At 40.1% G+C, this 18,630-nt stretch overlaps 1 protein-coding gene across 3 annotated transcripts in view; it reads right to left on the bottom strand.

The window, feature by feature from the left end:
• Nucleotides 1-327: 327 nt before the first annotated feature.
• The window catches only part of CSRNP2 (cysteine and serine rich nuclear protein 2), a 66,506-nt gene continuing 48,203 nt past the window's right edge, over nucleotides 328-18,630 (bottom strand). For 2 of the 3 annotated variants that reach the window (XM_040340847.1, XM_040340848.1), the window contains exons 3-5: nucleotides 17,202-17,461; nucleotides 11,202-11,498; nucleotides 328-4,352 (exon numbers count right to left, since the gene is read on the bottom strand). In XM_040340847.1, the coding sequence (XP_040196781.1) occupies nucleotides 3,516-4,352; nucleotides 11,202-11,498; nucleotides 17,202-17,461 (1,394 nt within the window). In that variant the 3' untranslated portion in view covers nucleotides 328-3,515. The remainder of the gene's footprint in view (nucleotides 4,353-11,201; nucleotides 11,499-17,201; nucleotides 17,462-18,630) is intronic. The other variant, XM_040340849.1, reaches the window with a different exon arrangement.

Raw genomic sequence — 18,630 nt, 5'->3', positions numbered from 1 at the left:
CTTCAAGAGCTGGCTGTGGCCAATTCAGTAGGTTGTCTTAGGAAAGGTCTGTTTCCTAAATGCACACAATATAACTGGATACCAATATTTATAGGTAACGTTGATCCAGAGAATATCATATTGGGGAATCGGGGAGAATTTACTGTCTCCTTTCACAGCACATCGGATCATGCTTTATTTAAGTTTTTTTGGAGGTGTTCTATTTGAGTGGATTACATCAAATTCAGAAGAATGAGCCTTAAATGTATATTACAGATAACATTCCAAAAAGTTTATAATTTGTATGCTCTACCACATGAAAAGCAAACACTGGGAAACAAATGGTTCTTTGTACTAGGCCTCATTTACAAACAGGTCTGAAGTTAATCTCGCTACCCTACATTAAGCAGATGGAAATATTTTTCGATTGCAGATATTAAAATTAAGATTCTCATTGGCTGTGATGCAGTTCTATAGCCTTAAAATGGATTGGTCTTTGCATACCATTGATTTCTCTGGCAACCAGTTTTAAGTTGCTGTTCTTGATTACAACTAATTGAGGATTCTGGCTCTTGTGGTCAAGCCCTCTGATTTCTATAGAATTCTTCTAATTTTCTGTTTATAAACTAGTTAGTCTTTTAATTTCTGCATTGCCATTATGGCAAAGTTTGTTTACACTTGGGCCATGCTATGGCTATAGTACAACCATGATCATGCTGATCCCATGTTCATTACACTGATCAGACTTGGTAACTGGTGACACAACACTCATGTGAGGGGAAGAAAAACCTGTATATTAACAGGTAAAAAATAAATAGAATAACCAAAAACCTGTATATTAACAGGTAAAAAAAGAAATGAAATAACCAAACAACTGTCCAGTAAGAAAATATGCACAGTGTTAAACATATGCAATTTGTGCCTATTATGAAATGTAAGACATATGCCAAGATTTACCTCAAGCCAAACTGAAGGTCTTCTTGGACAACCTCTTATCACATTTTATACATCACTGAAAAATACTCACCTGTGATAAACAGGCTACATTTTAACAAATTGTGAATAAAATAGTATTTTATAGGTTTCATCTCTTATGAAAGCCGCATATGTCAGTAACTATACATAATACTATAGTTTAAGAGCCAATTAGGACTTTTTCATAAGTCTAGGATTGCAAACTACTGAAAGTTAGGCTAAACTCCTTTCTACCAATGGACAGGCCAGAACAAGGAAACCGCTGTAGGAACTGCCTACCGCCAAAAATAAAGCCTGGTTAAACATATATCCCGGACCTTCCTCAATCTAACCAAATCATTGGCCCAATTAAAATAGAATTTGTTAACCATTTATCAGCTGGAGTACAGAGGGCATAGGGCACTGTATATTTGGGCAAAAACAGGTATTTTTGTGGTTGCTCCCAACACACGGGGGGAGAGCTATACAATATTGATCACAATATGCAGAGTTGAGAGCACACCGATACCATGGCAGTAGCATGATTCACAGAGCAGCTGAATACTTTCATCCTCACTATCTTATATCTGGTAAACATACAAAATTTGGCTGACTATGTTCCAACGACAATTTTTTTTTTCTTAAATGACCGCCTCATAAAGGGTAGACAGAAAAATCAAACCCCCCCCCCCCCAGATCAGACTATGCAAGGTAATGAATACTTCTTCTATTAAATGTTAAAGCAATATTAAACCCAAAAGCAACTATTTGTTATATTGCAGTTTACCAAATCTTAGATGTGATTGATGGCTGCATTAAGCTCTCTCCCTTATTTTCACCTGGTGATCCGACCAGTAGGTCTATGCTTCAAAACCAGCTGTCTAGCAGATGTAGCAGTTAGAGGAATGAGACACACTATTTTCCACTGATATGGGTGCTTACAGTGGTCAACGTAGGGGTTGCTTACAGTGGTCAACAGTTCTTTTTCTTTTATGTAAAACCTTTATCCCAAAAGGAAAAAACAAAATACATTTCTGTAACTGCTTATAAAGTATTAGCTGGAGTTCAGCCTCAGTCTGCTAGTGAATCTAAATTTGCCAGTCCATCTAACACTCCCCTACCCCCAGATTACCAATGCTGCTGTCCAAAGGTGCCCCTCTATCTAGAGTGGGGACACCAATACAGGAGTTGTGTTAATGGCCAGACCACCAGGGAAAAAGCCTTAAAAAAATAAATAAAAAGAAAGCTGGCACCACATCTAATGATTGGTAAGCTGCAACATATTACATTTTTGGTCTTGGAATGAATACTGCTTTAAACGGTCATCTTTAAGCTAATGCATAAAGGATTCTGCAAACAATAAGACATGTATGTCAACAACAAAGAAAGACAATAGACAAATAAGTTCCAGCCTAGCTGTATGTGGCAATAACTTTATTGGCTGATTTAATTTAGTCCTTGGGTAAAATGAGTCTTAGAAATGTCAGAATTTTGCCAATAAAGCTAGGACCATATTTCAGTTACTCCAAGGAAGAAATGTCGCAGTTTACTAAAAACACTGCAGTGACGGTATGCTTTGTAAATGTTTGCCAAAATGTAATAGGTTGACTTATTACCTATAAATAAATATTTTTCATTGGTGTATTTGGTGATCTCATAATTTAAACACAAATATTTCAAAGTAAAAATCTACATAAAAAAATAAAAACTGTACATCGCACAAACCCCTTTAATGCTTGGGCGGGGAAGGGGCGGTGCTTAAAATTAATACCGTTCCATTCCAATAAAAGACTAGCACATTTGAATGCACAAATAGTACAACTGTCCCCTTAAATAGTCCACATTGAAGATTAGCAGCTTCATAAAGTTGAGAAAAGTCCTGTAGGTTAGTCTTGTCTTGAAGTTAAAGTGCTTCTGCACCATCATTTGAAACTTAAGCCTATCCAATAGCACCATACTATGGGTATATCTGTGTAGTCAACATGTTAGGCTCCCATTCCTTCTACATTGACTGTTGGGGTGAAGACACGGGATGCTAGGGAGCCACAACAGATTAATCCAAAAAGCAAGGAACCATGCAAAGGAAAAAGGTAGCCTGCCACGTGGTGAGCAAATCTTGCCAAACCACATACAGGCGTGTTTGAAGGTGGTAGATCTACAGATAGAGCGCCGTTAGTTTGTAAGTAAAAGTCTTGCATTTATCAGACAATGGTTTGAGCAGTGTGTCTATTGCAAAGTTCTAGTGGTCACCAAATTTCAAACATGGATAATATTGCAACACAACCCAGCAATATGGCAACCATCCTCCCTATAAAGCTAAACATACCCAAGGGTGAGCTGGCATATCATTGGCTTAGGCAAACTCAGAAAAGTTGTAAGAAGGCCCAGAACCATCTTTAGATTTTTTTCCCCCCCTCCTCACACATCCACTGTTTTTCACGCATATTAAAAAGACATTTGTAAATGAAGACAATGCTAATATAAATAGATCTCCCACAGGTACACACATGGAAAGTTGAGGAAAGGATTTTGATTGGAAAAGAGAAGATGGAGAAGCTTGTGCAAAACATTTGCCAAAAGTGTCACATGGTCAGGGAACTTTCAGCAGAAAAGTGCTGGCCTGACCAGGGGTTGTCAGAATTTTCCTGCAACCTCCCTCCTTCACTCATAGAGGTTTCTAGTTGCCTGCTTGTCTGTGTTACCAAGTCAGAGGAATTCCCAGCAGGCTCTGGTTCTAGGTTCTCCTCCTTAGAATAAGGAGTCATCATTGTGTAATCCTCTGTATCTATCTGGACTGAGCCACTGGACTCTGTAGTCTCAGAGGCGATAGACTCTGTCATGTCTGACCCTGGAGTTAAGCTGGTTGAGTTCTGATCATAAATGGAAACCATGCTGTCATCTGTGTAGTCCGGTGGTGAAGCTGGCCTCCCAGAGTCTTCATCAGTGTAACAGAGAACAGAGGAGTCAGAAGACAGCAAGACGGGATTGTCGGAGGAATGGCAATCGGACGGTGGCAGCGAAATGGGCGCCTCCAGAAGACAGACCTCTAAACTCTCTACACTGGAGTCCAGACTGAGGCTAGAGCCACTTGATGTTTCTTCACCTTCATCAAGCAGCCTCTGGCGCTCCTCTGCACTTTGCAGGTGCCGGACAGCAGCCTCGTTCTCCAAGTGATAGTTCTCAGCTATAAATTCATGGAAGTCCTGTGTCTCCTGATGCTGTTGGGCAGTGAGGGAGTCAGGGGGAGTTTCCTGTTCTAGTGGCTGAGGTCGTGGCTGTTGGCGTTTATTTTCCAGCTCAAGCTTCATGATAGTATGGAGGTAATGAGTTCGCACACGAATAGGGTTGAATTCTATGCGACCAGCTACGTTACTGCAGCCATCCCTGGAACACCCACATGGAAATGACATACGATCCACCTATTCAATTCAGAGAAAATAGAGAAGGGTTAAACTAGGAGTAGGGAAGACCACACATCTTTTTAGATTTAACACGGTATATGGTGTGTATTCTATTGAAGAACCAGATGCTAGATCTCTACCTTGAGACCTCACACACTTGAAAACCTGAATGATCATGAAGCTAACACTTTTTTTCTAGAACTAAAAAAAAGGTAGGTTTACCAAAAATACTTTTAAATTGTGCAGGTAAGTGTTAATACCCAGGTCAGTTTTATTTTTGCTCATTGGAATGTCCATTCACATCCTGTGAATAACAAACAGGAAGTCAGGGGAAATCACTACAACGCGAATAAAGTGCCCTCTCAGACAGTTTTTTTACTGGAACAGGTATCCTCATTGGATGGTTTCCCTTCCCCTCCTGTTCTGTGACAACTGTAAAATTTAGCATTTTCCATATTTATTTCTGTTTTGGTGAAGATGGATACTAGAAAAAATAAGGGGGGCAATTTCCCCAGCGTTAACACAGGATCCTGACAGGCTATCTAATCCTTTCCCATTCCATCCAAATTTAAACAAATGTTGTGGTTAGATAAACACCTTAGGCCTCTTTCACAATGACAATTACATAAAAGAGTTTTTAGTTATTTTCTAAATGCATATAATGTTTAAAAAAATCGTATTGAGTTTCTAAGAGAGAATGCTAAAGTACAGGTACAATCATATCACAAGACAATGATGGTGAATGGTAGTTACAAATAAATAATAGAATAAAAGTCATTGAAGTTTATTACAGTACCATGTTGAGGATTAGACTGTAGGTTTGGTTGTAGAAACCAATGTTACAACTAGGATTGGGTAAGTGGGGGTAGGGGGTGGCAGGGAGGAATGGGGGATGGGGTTCTAGAGAAGTCATGGGCAGGCAAAGGGCCTGACTTAGCTCTATCTGATCACTGGTGTATAAGCTTTGGGAGAACACTGGGTACTAATGACATGTTGTCAAAGCCCAGCAGCAAGTACTCATCAATCCAGGGCTGCCGGATGTATTTTTGAATTGTATCCACTAATTTTGCCACAATCATGAATTGTGGCCTGTGCAGTCCTATTTTTAGTTTTTCTTTCTTCCAAACCTCGACTATTGTCTGCTTGACTGCTGTAAGTACTCAAATATCTAAATGCATGTACTGTATTTGCTGGCGTACAAGACTACCTTTTACACTTAAAAAAAAATCTCCAAAAAGCAGGGGTGGTCTTATATGTCGGGTCAGCTGCGTGAATGCCTGCTGGATGTGCGGTAATACTGTATGTAGCTTCGGCTACATACAATATATACCGCTTAGCCAATCCCGGTGAGCGATGTATTCAAATGAATACAGAGCCTGCTCGGATTGGAGTAACAACCTCTGGATTGCTGGATTGGCTTTGAGAGTCAGAGAGGTGTGGACCGATGACGTTACAGCCTCTGCCAATCCAAGTAGGCTTTGTATTCATTAAAAGAATACATTGCTCGCCGTGATTGGCTCCAGCTCCAGCAAAAAGGAAGAAGAATATGGCTCCGGCTCCAGCAAGAATGAAGAAGAATATGGCTCCAGAAGGAAGAAATAAGAAGCCTCAGAAGGGGGGGTCGTCTTATACAGTGAGTACAGGCAAACAATCTTAAAAAAACTGTAAAATTAGAGGGTCGTCTTATACGCCTGGTTGCCTTATACACTGGCAATACGGTAATGATTTTTAATGGTAGAGTCCACACTGTGCATTTACCTGTATTCAGTTTAGCTACATTTAGGGCCCATTTACACTAGAAACTGAGTTTTTGCATGTGCAGTGACGTGCATTTGAAGCACCTTTTTATACATGCATTTGTGGTGCATCTGTCTTCTTTCTTTGTTGTACTTTTATGTGCACTGCACTGCGTTTATCGTGCCTTTACATGCATTTGCAGTGTATAAAAATCCAGCTTTCTGCACTTTTTTTCAATGCACTGAAATAATGTGAACTATGACCATAAATAACCTGGATTTTGGACTGTCTATGCAGTTGGAGTTAAGTCAAAAATGCATCTCATTTTAATTTCACCTATACTGCTTTTGAGTAGTGCAAAACTACCACGAGACCAGTTACGTGTTCTAGTCTCAGTCAGGTTATGGTATGCACTTGACTTCGGGTGAGCCAAGTTAGCCTAACTGTGCATTATTTCCAGTAAATGCGTCTGAAGTCGAGTGCTACGGTTTTCTCTTCTTTTTTTTTCTTGATTTGATCAGCTTATGTTTTTTTATTAATATTTTGTACATACTGGTTTGTTGCAATTGTGTGCTGTGTGTCTAGCATAATGTCTGTAATATGCAAAGCCATAAAGAATAAATAAAAATAAATAAAAAAAGAGCATCTGGTGTGAATGTGCCCTTAAAGAAAATCTAATTCAGTGCATGCAATGGCAGATTAGATACTCTGAACAAATGTAAACCCGTGTACATTTAAATGCAGGAGAACTTGATCTGGGAAGCATAAACTTTGTTTATAATCTCCAGATAATATCACCAGCATTTAAGTAAACCAAATGCAGAAGGATAGTGTGAATGTAGTATAAGTCCTGGTTCACACTGCTGCGACTTGTGGCATGACAAGTCCCGCCCCATTAATGGCAATAGAACCGTTTTAACCATTTGACTCAAGTTGCTCAGACTTAGAAAAGCGACATTGGGGCGACTTCAATATGACTTACATTGACTTCTGTTAAATAAGTTGTATGCAAGCCACGATGAAGTCACACAGGCATGTCAGCTTCAAAGTTGTGCGACTTTGAAGCCGCGCTGGTGTGAACTGGGGCTAAGGCTCCATACACACTAGCTTTTTTTAAGCTCCTAAAAGCTGTTATTGCCATTTCTTTCTGCTCCTAGAATATAAATAGTGTTATCCTACGTGTCCATGCACACTACTTTAGGCTATTCGCGTTTTTTGAGCTTCAGCGTCTAAGAACAGAAAAAAAGCAGTTTTTGCTGGCGGGGATCGGTAAACATCCTTGCGATCTTGAGCCGTCCAATCATGTGACCACTGTGACAGCCAATCACAGCAGTTACATGACCTAAATGTACGCATCCAGAATTTTAAATCTCTTAAAGGGCTGGGATGCAGTCAGGAGGAAGGGGTTAATAACCATTAGGAATGAGGATTTCAGTCGCCATTACTATGGGATCAAGGCAAATCTCTTAAGCTCAGGATTCACAGTCTCTCCAAATTTATGTGCAGATTTCCCTGGAAGAATTTTTTCAAACCATAATGCACAGCATGGCATGGCATGGCATTAGAACATTGGCAGGCTTGGAAGGACCAATAAAGGTGTTTTTTGGTTAAACCAGACCCCTCACTATAAAGGGGGGAACAGAGTCAGTAAATTGGAATCTTTTGCAGGGAAAGCATAAGGAAATCTGACAAACTGCATAGGGAGAGGTGTTATTATTGTAGGCTTTTTCGTCTCATTTTAATTTTTATGTTGATTTGAGGTCAGCAGCTGTTGCCCCATTCATAGCAAAAATGTGACTTTTGTTTTAACAGTGGTATTTTAGAGTTTGGTTTGTGTAGTATTATTTTATATTGATAGTGCTTTTTAAAAAAAAAAAAAAAAAAATTGGGGTGCTCAAAGAAAAACCAACATTCACTAGTTGTTGACAATCTGTTCTTAAAACTGCATTCTGTTTGCAGCATGCCGTTGCATCGTTTGAACAAAAAGAAAAGTTAAGTGCAAGAGTATTGTGCAACTAAACCTCCTCACTTTTTATACACATTCACCGTACCACCTACCCCCATAGAGAAAATAAAAGTCAGGTATATACCAGTTAGACCTACTGTCCCTAAATAAAATGGTCCTGCCGCTGGCCAGTTTTGCACAATGTATCCTCTGCTGTGTCATAATTCATGTAGTGAAACCCCAGCCTGTGCACTTTGTCTCTAGTAAATTTGGGCCTATCCTTGCCCATTTAAAAATGTGTCCTGTCGCTGGACAATTTTAAACTACTGTATTGCCTGTGTCGTAATTTTTGTAGTATACTTGTCTGTGCTACGTCAGTAGTACTTTTGGCCTAATATCCCTGATCTGTACAGTATCTTAATTATTTTAGTAAAGCCCCACAAAGGCTGCAGTATGTCGGACTATAAAAATCATACTGTTCTGTAACGTCAAGTATCATGGTAAGACACATGTTTGTGTAGTTTTAACGCTATCCTTGAAGCCACATAAAAAGATATTTTCCACCGTACAGGTTTGTTTTGTTTTTTGCCATTGTTACATGCCTCCCATGCATTTTTGACAGTACTTTGCCTATTAGCTCTAAATAGCAACCCATACAGACTTCAATTATTATCACCAAAACTTTGAACAAAATTGGTAGGACCCAGGCAGATTTTGACCATCCCTACCACTGATCTCTGTAAACAGACTGTTTTGAAATAACATCTGACCATGAAAAACGGGCAACAGCTCCACCTGCTGGCTAGAAAAAAATTCAATTTTTTAAATTTACAGACTAAAAAAGGAACACTTTTAAAATGTTATTTAGGCTCTGTTCACACCTAGGCAAATCGGGCCGGATTCAGGTAGATCTGTGCATTTCTACGGCGGCGCAGCGTATCGTATTTACGCTACGTCGCCGTAAGTCAGAGATGGAAGTGCTGTATTCACAAAGCACTTGCCTCCTAAGTTACGGCGGCGTAGCGTAAATGGGGCCGGCATAAGCGCGCCTAATTCAAATGAGGATCAGGGGTCGTGTTTTATGTTAATTATTGGTGACCCGACGTGATTAACGTTTTTTTTATTAAAAAGGCGCATGCGCCGTCCGTGTACATATCCCAGTGTGCATTGCTCCAAAGTACGCCGCAAGGACGTATTGGTTTCGACGTGAACGTAAATTACGTCCAGCCCCATTCACGGACGACTTACGCAAACGACGTAAAATTTTCAAATTTCGATGCAGGAACGACGGCCATACTTAACATTGGCTACGCCAACTAGGGGGCAGGTTTATCTTTATGCGGCGTATCTCTTACGGAAACGGCGTATCTTTACTGCGACGGGCAAGCGTACGTTCGTGAATCGGCGTATCTAGTCATTTACATATTCTACGCCGAAATCAATGGAAGCGCCACCTAGCGGCCAGCGGAAAAATTGCACCCTAAGATACGACGGCGCAGGCCGTCGTATCTTAGCTAGGTTTAAGTGTATCTCAGTTTGAGCATACATTTAAACTTACGACGGGCTTAGATTCCGAGTTACGTCGGCGTATCTACTAATACGCTGGCGTAGCTCTTTGTGAATCCGGCCCTTTGTTTTTAGGCATAAAGTCGCAAGTTTTTTGCTACAATTTTGTACGGGTCAAAAGGTCCTGTACTTTTTTGAGCTTCAGGCGTTTTTGCTTCAGATGACAAAACACTCAGATGTGAACAGGGGCCATTGAAATGAATGGGATTTGTCTTGTTGGGCGTTTTTAGAGCTGAGACTTACAGCAGAAAAAAAACACCCAAAAACGCCTAGGTGTGAACAGAGCCTTAAAGGCTGCATTCACACCTGAGTGTTTTCAGCTCATAAAACGCTCCTAAAACGCCTGAAAAAATGCCTAACAAGCAAAATCCTATTAATTTCAATGGCACCTGTTTATATATGAGCGTTTTTTCACCTGAAGCAAAATGCCTGAAAAACGCCTTAAGCTCAAAAAAAGAACATAGGCTTCTTCGAGGGCAGATTACAGGCGTTTTTCTACTTTTTACATTGGTAACCTGTACAAAATTGCGACAAAAACGCTATAAAAATGCGCAACTTTGAAACGCTCAGGTGTAAAGACAGCCTTAGAGCCCTTTCACACTGCCAGCACGGGGGCGTCGGCAGTAAAGCACTGTTAGTTTTAGCGGCGCTTTACCATTGTTTTTGCGGCGCTTTTAACCCCCACTAGCAGCCGACTAAAGGGTTAAAAGCGCCCGCAAAGCGCCGCTGTTGAAGGCGCTGCCCAATGATTTCAATGGGCAGGGATGCATTAGGAGCGGCCTTAAAGAAGCTGCTTGCAGGACTTTTTGTGACACCCTGCCAGCGCAGCGCCCCAGTGTGAAAGCACTCAGGCTATCACACTGGGATTGCAGATGAGGCTTTTTTCAGGCGCTTTACAGGTGCTATTTTTAGCATTAAAGCACCTGAAAAATATCTCCAGTGTGAAAGGGGTCTAAATGAAATCCTAAATATAATAAAGAAATAATGAACAAAACCACTATGCACGCTCTTGAAGTCATGTTCACACTTGCGCAACACGAGCCCATGTCCAATACCGATTTCTTGCAGGCTGGCTGCTAGTCATTCTTAATGGCACCTCAAACAAACCACATGTGCCAAATCATACGACTTGGTAACTTATTGGCATGCGCTGCAGTGCAATAAAAAAAAATGGTGGGCGCACTTCTGTTCGACTGTTGTGTGCAGGGCAACCCGATAAAACAAAAAATACACGTTAACCATCATACCTGCCATAGGTGTGATTGGCGCTTAAGTGGTGACAGAAATTCACTAATGTGCATACATTTTGCACTCACTGTTAGTACACATACAATTGCCCTTTATGAACATACAGTATGCTTTTTGTGTAATGTTTGCTCAGTGACAGCTACCCAGGTACTGCAGAATGGCAAATTAAACCACAAAAATGTCTACTTCATTGAGCTCTGGCAGTCATTTTCATGTTTCGAATGCTGCCTCTACATGACAAAGGAGATCCACATTAGAGACACAGCAAGACAGAAAGGAGGCTTATGCAAAAATGATCTGTTCTGTAAAATAACAGCACTTTTGTTTCCCCTCTGGAGTCAATACATTAAAAGCAGACTTCAATAACCCACCTGACACTTGATCCCAGCCTGACTACATGGGCAAGCTTCTGGATCACAGAATAGGCGGCAGTCACATCCACATTCTTCTCTTGAGAGACGGATGGCACGAAGCTCCTGCTTCTCCTCAGCATCTATACGATGAACTCCAGCTGCTCTGAGCAGAGCTCGACGTCTTTTAGTTGGTAATGGTTGAAGGAAGAAGTAGTCATCTACTTCTACACTATCTACATCTATATCTTCGTCTGACACATCTTCTAAGGTGAGTCCATCGGCTTCTTCAGACTCTATGGTACCATTTTTTGTCAGCTGCCCATGGAGAGAAGCAAAAAGCCAAAACTTTGTTTAGTGGAAAAACCTGTAGAACAAAAACCCCATGGTGGGGCAGGCACAAGGGCATAGTGGGACATTTTTGAGGGGGAAGATATGGTATGTGATACAGTGCCTTGAAAAATTATTTATACCCCTTGAAATTTTCCACATTTTGTCATGTTACAACCCAAAAATGTAAACGTATGTGATAGATCAACACAAAGAGTCACATAATTTTGAAGTGGAAGGAAAATGATAAATGTTTCTTACTTTGTAGAACCATATTTCGCTGCAATTACAGCTACAAGTCTTTTTGGGGGTGTCTCTACCAGCTTTGCACATCTAGAAAGTGACATTTTTGCCCATTCATTGTTGCAAAATAGCTCAAGATCTGTCAGATTGGATAGAGAGCGTCTGTGAACAGCAATTTTCAAGTCGTGCCACAGATTCTCAATTGGATTTAGGTCTGGACTTTGGGCCATTCTAATACATTAATATGCTTTGACCTAAACCATTCCATTGTAGTTCTGGCTGTATGTTTAGGGTCGTCATCTTGCTATAAAGTGAACCTCCGCTCCAGTCTCAAGTCTTTTGTAGACTTTAACAGGCTTTCTTCTAAGATTGCCCTGTATTTGGCTCCATCCATCTTCTTATCAACTCATCAACTCTGACCAGCTCCCTGCTGAAGAAAAGCATCCCCAGAACATGATGCTGCCATCACCATGTTTCACGGTGTGGATGGTGTGTTCAGGGTGATGTGCAGTGTTAGTTTTCCGCCACACATAGCGTTTTGCTTTTAGGCCAAAAAGTTCAATTTTGGTCTCATCTGACCAGAACACCTTCTTCCACATGTGTGCTGTCCCTCACATGGCTTCTCAAAAACTAGACTTCTTATGGCTTTATTTCAACAATGGCTTCCTTTTTGCCACTTTTTCATAAAGGCCAGATTTGTGGAGTGCTCAACTAATAGTTGTCCTGTGGACAGATTCTCCCACCTGAGCTGTGGATCTCTGCAGCTCCTCGAGAGTTAGCATGGGCCTCTTGGCTGCTTCTCTGATTAATGCTCTCCTTGCCCAGCCTGTCAGTTTAGGTTGATGACCATGTCTTGGTAGGTTTGCAGTTGTGCCATACTCTTTCCATTTTCAGATGATGGATTGAACAGTGCTCCGCGAGATGTTCAAAGCTTGGGATATTTTATTATAACCTAACCCTGCTTTAAATGTCTCCACATCTTTATCCCTGTCCTGTCTGGTGTGTTCCTTGGCCTTTATGATGCTGTTTGTTCACAAAAGTTCTCTAACATACTGCTGAGGGCTTCACAGAACAGCTGTATTTATACTGAGATAAAATTACACACAGGTGGACTGTTTTTACTAATTAGGTGACTTATAAAGGCAATTGGTTCCACTAGATTTTAGTTAGGGCTATCAGAGTAAAGGGAACTGACTACAAATGCATGCCACACTTTGCACATATTTAAATGTAAAAAAAAAAAAAAAAAAAAAATCGAAAGCCAGTTATCGTTTTCCTTTCACTTCACAATTATGTGTCACTTTGTGTTGGCCTATCACATAAAATACATTTATGTTTTTGGTTGTAACAAGACAAAATGTGGAAAATTTTAAAGGGTATGAATACCTTTTCAAGGTACTGTAAATGTACTGCAGGTATAAAATTAAAATACTAAAGAATACCCCAGAACACAGAAAAAAAAGCAGATAGGTTGGGAATATGTAAATTATATATGATTTTAAAGTGGTTGGAACCTTTACTAATAATCAAATTATCTGTCAAACAAAATCAAGATTAAAGGGGTTGTAAAGGTTTGTTTTTAATTTTCTAAATCGGTTCCTTTAAGCTAATGCATTGTTGGCTCACTTACCTTTTCCTTCAATTTCCCTTCTAAATGTTTTTTTTCTTTGTCTGAATTTCTCACTTCCTGTTTCTCCTCAGTAAGCTTGCCCCTATCATCCATGGGGGTTAGTCAGCCAGAACAGCTTACTGAGGAGGAACAGGAAGTGAGAAATTCAGACAAAGAAAACATTTTTAGAAGGGAAATCAAAGGAAAAGGTAAGTGAACCGACAATGCACTAGCTTAAAGGAACCTATTTAGAAAATAAAAAACGAACCTTTACAACCCCTTTAAATAAGCAGTGATCTTTGGTTTAAAAAACAAACAAAAAAAAACAATCTTGCCTTAACAGTTTGTCCAGCTTCCAAAATGCAGATCACGTGATCGCTCTTGGATGCACAGACCTGCTTTGAACTGACTATGGTAGATACAGGTGCACTGGGCAATAGTACAGCATGCCTGTATCTTTACCAGGATGACACAAGATATAAACTGACCACGGTGGCATGGATCAGCTGCCATGCTAATGTGGTCAGTTTACTTATAGGAGTGGCAGCACAGGCAAGATCAACCAGGTATATTAGAGCATAGGCAGGCAGAAAAACAAAACAGACTTGAGAAATAACATGTAAATAGCTTAACCACTTGCTGACAAGCCACCATCATTGTACTGCGGCAGGTCAGCTCGTTTACGTGAATCGCCGTCATTGTACGTCGGCCCGGGAACTCTATTCTGGCCAGCTATTCAGCGGGTGGGATGGACTTGATGTCTGGCGGCCACCTATGATCGTTCCCTGCAATGACAGAACGGGGATTTGCCTCCGTTGTGACAGGGGAGATCACACAGATCCTGTCTTTCTGCTATGCAGGTAGATGGACCTGTGTGTTTCCTCAGGCAGCCTATCCCCCATACAGTTAGAAAACACCTGCAGGAAACACATTTAACCCCTTGATCTCCCCTGATGTTAACACCTTCTCTGCCAGTTTCATTAGTACAATAATAGTGCATATTTTTAGTACTGATTACTGTAATAATGCCACTGGTTCCCCAAAAAAGTGTCAACATTTTCATTTAGGTTTCTGATCTGTCCGCTGCAAGATTGCAGTCCCGCTAAAAATCGAAGATCACCGTCATTACTAGTAAAAAAAATAATAATAACAAAAATGCCATAAATCTATTCCCCATTTTGTAGACACTATAACTTTTGCGCAAACCAATCAATATACCCTTTTTGCAATTTTTTTCCCCAAAAACAAGTAGAAGATTATATATCGGCCTAAACGGAGGAAGAGATGTTTTTTTATATATTTTTTCAGGGATATTTATTATAGCAAAAAGTAAAAAGAATTGCCTTTTTTCCGAAATTGCTCTTTTTTGTTTATAGCGCAAAAAATTAAATCCGCACAGGTAATCAAATACCACCAAAATAAAGCTCTATTTGTGGGGGAAAAGGATTCTGTTTGGATAGAGCGTCGCACGACCAGGCAATTTTCAGTTAAAGTGATGGAGTGCCGTATCGCAAAAATGGCTTGGTCATTAAAGGGGTAAAGCCTTCTGGTCCCTAAGTGGTTAAAGAGGCATTGCAATATTTTTTCATTTTAACCTTAAACACTTTAAAGAGGACATAAGAAATGTTTTGCATCTCTGTCCTGTTTATGAATAAGAATAATGCTATGAAATTCTAAGGACAATGGTTGGCTGCTAAATTCTTCACTTATGAATAGATATAGGGAATACCATAAATAGTGAATTTTTCGAAACAAAAAGGTTTGTACTAAAACCGCATCCAAATTTTCCACGCAACAGCACATAACCCAAAGGCAAATAGTGCTAAGCAGACATCACACATCGTAATTTGCATTGCTGGAGCGTTTGACATTTTCAGTTTAAAATATTTGGCTTTCAAGGTAAATACCATTCATTGTTTTGTTTTTCGTTTTTTAAACTAATGATTGAAAACCGATTTCTCTTTTCATTTAAAGCATTGTTGAATCTGCTAAACTGACCATATACCGTATATATTTTATTGATTTTAGTGGCATTTTGGATATAAAATTAAATTTATAAATGTTTTATCGTGTGAGTTATGGCTCCCGAAATGATACAAGAAACCATTTGAGGTGGTGATAACACTTGAGAAAATAAAGCACCAAACCCCTGGAGCCCAACCTGTGGCCCTTTTGGGACTCCTTGTGCAGCCCCATGGACCCCAGCAGTCTGTAGTGAAAGTGTCACCTCTTTAATGATGTAAGGGTCCTGTATACTGCTTGCATCAGTGGTTGTCAACTTAAGAGATAGATGGTCCATTTAGTGTTGCACAATTCCCCATATTTATGGAATAATGCATAAAGATTAATGGAGGACGAGAAGATACCGTAAGTCAGAACCAGGCGTACGTATTTATTTGTAACCTTTTTTTATTTTTATGACCTAAAGTTGAATTAAAGGTTAAGGCAACTGGAACGGGCTTTCCAAACTTTTTCACAGTTAAGTTTCTGGAAAGCATTTTAAATTTAGTCTACATTAATTTAGGTTAAGATGTAGTAGCCTCTTTATAGATTTGACAGTATACAAGCACACAGATTATCTGTACACTTTAGATTTTTTTTTCTACATTTGCATTACAGTATATTGATATTTACTGTAACCTTTGGGTCCAGTATTGCTGCCCTATCTACTTAAATAGTAAATTGATTTGTTTTTTTATAAAATGTTGACCCTAAGTTTCACCATACACTAGCGGGAAAATAAATTTTAATGAGGGGGGGCGCAAGTTACTGCATGGGGCTGTTTGTAGAAATAGAATGATACCAGACAGATAACAATTCTCCAAAGGCAGGTTTCATCATACACCCCAAGGGAGACAAGAGAAAATGAAAAAGGAAGCTGTGATGGTGATGCAAGTGCATTTAATGTACATCAGCATTGAGCTTTTAGATTTTAATTTCTGATAGTGTTCCTATTCCCTCCCTTCCTATCTGGTGGAACCATATTCAGCAGGACTGAGGTTATATTTGCCTAATGGAGCCTCAGCATAGCAGTAAAAACCTAACAAGAGCATTTTCTGTTAATTCAAAAATCGTTAAACAGCCACCAATGATGAATGGCCTCAGACAGCTGGATTGATGACCCTGCAAAGGTGGGGCCCTGGGTTCAATTCTTCTCAGATCTCTACCTACATAAAGTTTGAATGTTCACCCCATAGTTACACAAGTTTTATCCAACACTCACAAACCAATACTGCTAGGTGAGTTAGCCTCAACCGATAGGGACATTAATTGATATGTGAAAGCTTCTATATTCTGTGAATAATGCACTAAAATAAGCTTAAAGGGGTTGTAAAGGTTCATCTTTTAGTTTCTAAATAGGTTCCTTTAAGCTAGTGCATTGTTGGTTCACTTACCTTTTCCTTCAATTTCCCTTCTAAATGTTTTTTTCTTTGTTTGAATTTCTCACTTCCTGTTTCTCCTCAGAAGCTTTCCACCATCATCCGAGTGGTGGAAAGTCATTTAGAACAGCTTACTGAACACCTTACTGAGGAGGAACAGGAAGTGAGAAATTCAGACAAAGAAAACAAAGAAAAAAAACATTGAAAAGGGAAATGGAAGGAAAAGGTAAGTGAACCAACAATGCACTAGCTTAAAGTAACCTATTTAGAAAATAAAAAACAAACCTTTACAACCCCTTTAAGGCAGTTCTTGTTGCCAATGCAAAAAATATTGAGTTTCATTACGCCACAATGCTATGGCCAAAAACGATCTTCCTTCAAACACTTCTATACAGGATCATCTTGGCTTAGATAGTATGGATGGCTACCAGTTAACAGATACAAGGACAAGACATTCACCTTCATTTTTCTTGTGTGAAGCTTCTCTTCCTTTAAGTGCTCACGTAAGATTTCTCGATGTGTCACTTCCTGTTCCTGTGCAAACTCACACAGGGTATATTTCCGCACTGAATTGTGGCGCTGCGCCATGCCCAGGGAACTGCCCCCCTGACTTGGCACGCTGGTGAAACCTTGTCGCCGGGAGAAGTAGTATACAGTCACCTGGTCGAAGCGCACATTCTTCTGTCTCGGGAGTTTCTGCCTCTTCAAGATGGATATCGCTGAACAAACCATGATAGATACATATTACAAATTTATTTAAAGACATTTACAAAAGAGCCTGCTAAATACAAAGCAACATTACATCGAATGTACAACTTCAAATTAACATTAAAAGGGCATAAAATCTTTCTAAATTTCCTCAAAACTAATGTGTTTGACAATGAAGTATGAATAGTAAAAACAAAAAACTAAAATCGGACCATAGTTTCAAAAATCTTAAACGATAACTTTCAGCCAACTGGCTAAAATCATTGAACTACAAACGGAATAAGGAAACGACTGAGAAAAAGGGCTTAAGAACTTCCTGGGTTGCTGACCTGGAACAAGTATGCAAATCAGGTATTTTTACTTTATTTGCCATATGCTAGTTGCAAGCCAGTGACTACCAAGGTGCTTTTGGGAGTGGTGTCAAGGAGGAGGTGTTTGGAAAGGCATTTTGAAGAAAACCATCCAATTTGGCCATTGGCAAAGTCGGCTGCCCTCATAGGGCCTGATCCACAAAAGGGATACGCCGGCGTATCTACTGATACGCCGTCGTATCCCTGTTTCTATCTATGGAACTGATCCACAGAATCAGTTTCACATAGATAGGCAGAAGATCCAACATGTGTAAGGGACTTACACTGCCGGATCTTAGGATGCAGTACCGCAGCCGCCGCTGGGGGCATTTCTCGTCGAAATCCAGTGTCGGGTATGCAAATTAGCACTTACGGAGATCCACGAAGCATTTACGCTTCGTTTTTTCTCCGTAAGTATTAGTTTGCCGTCGCAAAATTAGGGTTGCTTTTACAAGGTGTAAACTGTTTACACCTTGTAAAAGTATACCCTTCTATCCCGCATCGCTGTCATTTATTTTTTTTTAAAAAAAAATTCCCGCCGCAACTTTTTTTTTTTTACGCCCGTCGCGATTCTCAAAACCCGGTGCAACGTAAAACCGCGCAAAGCATGTCGGGAGCATGCGCAGTACGTCTGGCGCGGGAGCGCGCCTAATTTAAATGGGACTCGCCCCATTAGATTAGGAACGCCTTGCACCGGACGGATTTAAGTTACACCGCTCAAATTTTTTAGGTAAGTGCTTTGTGGATCGGGCACTTAGGTAGAGATTTTGCGGCGGTGTAACTTAAATTCGAATATTTAAGTTAAGCCCGCTCGTTGTGGATCAGGCCCA

This window comes from Rana temporaria, chromosome 2 (genome assembly GCF_905171775.1).
Source record: "Rana temporaria chromosome 2, aRanTem1.1, whole genome shotgun sequence".
NCBI lineage: Eukaryota > Metazoa > Chordata > Amphibia > Anura > Ranidae > Rana > Rana temporaria.
The sequence above is the reverse complement of the archived record's forward strand: the minus strand, read 5'-3'. Positions and strand labels throughout refer to the sequence as shown.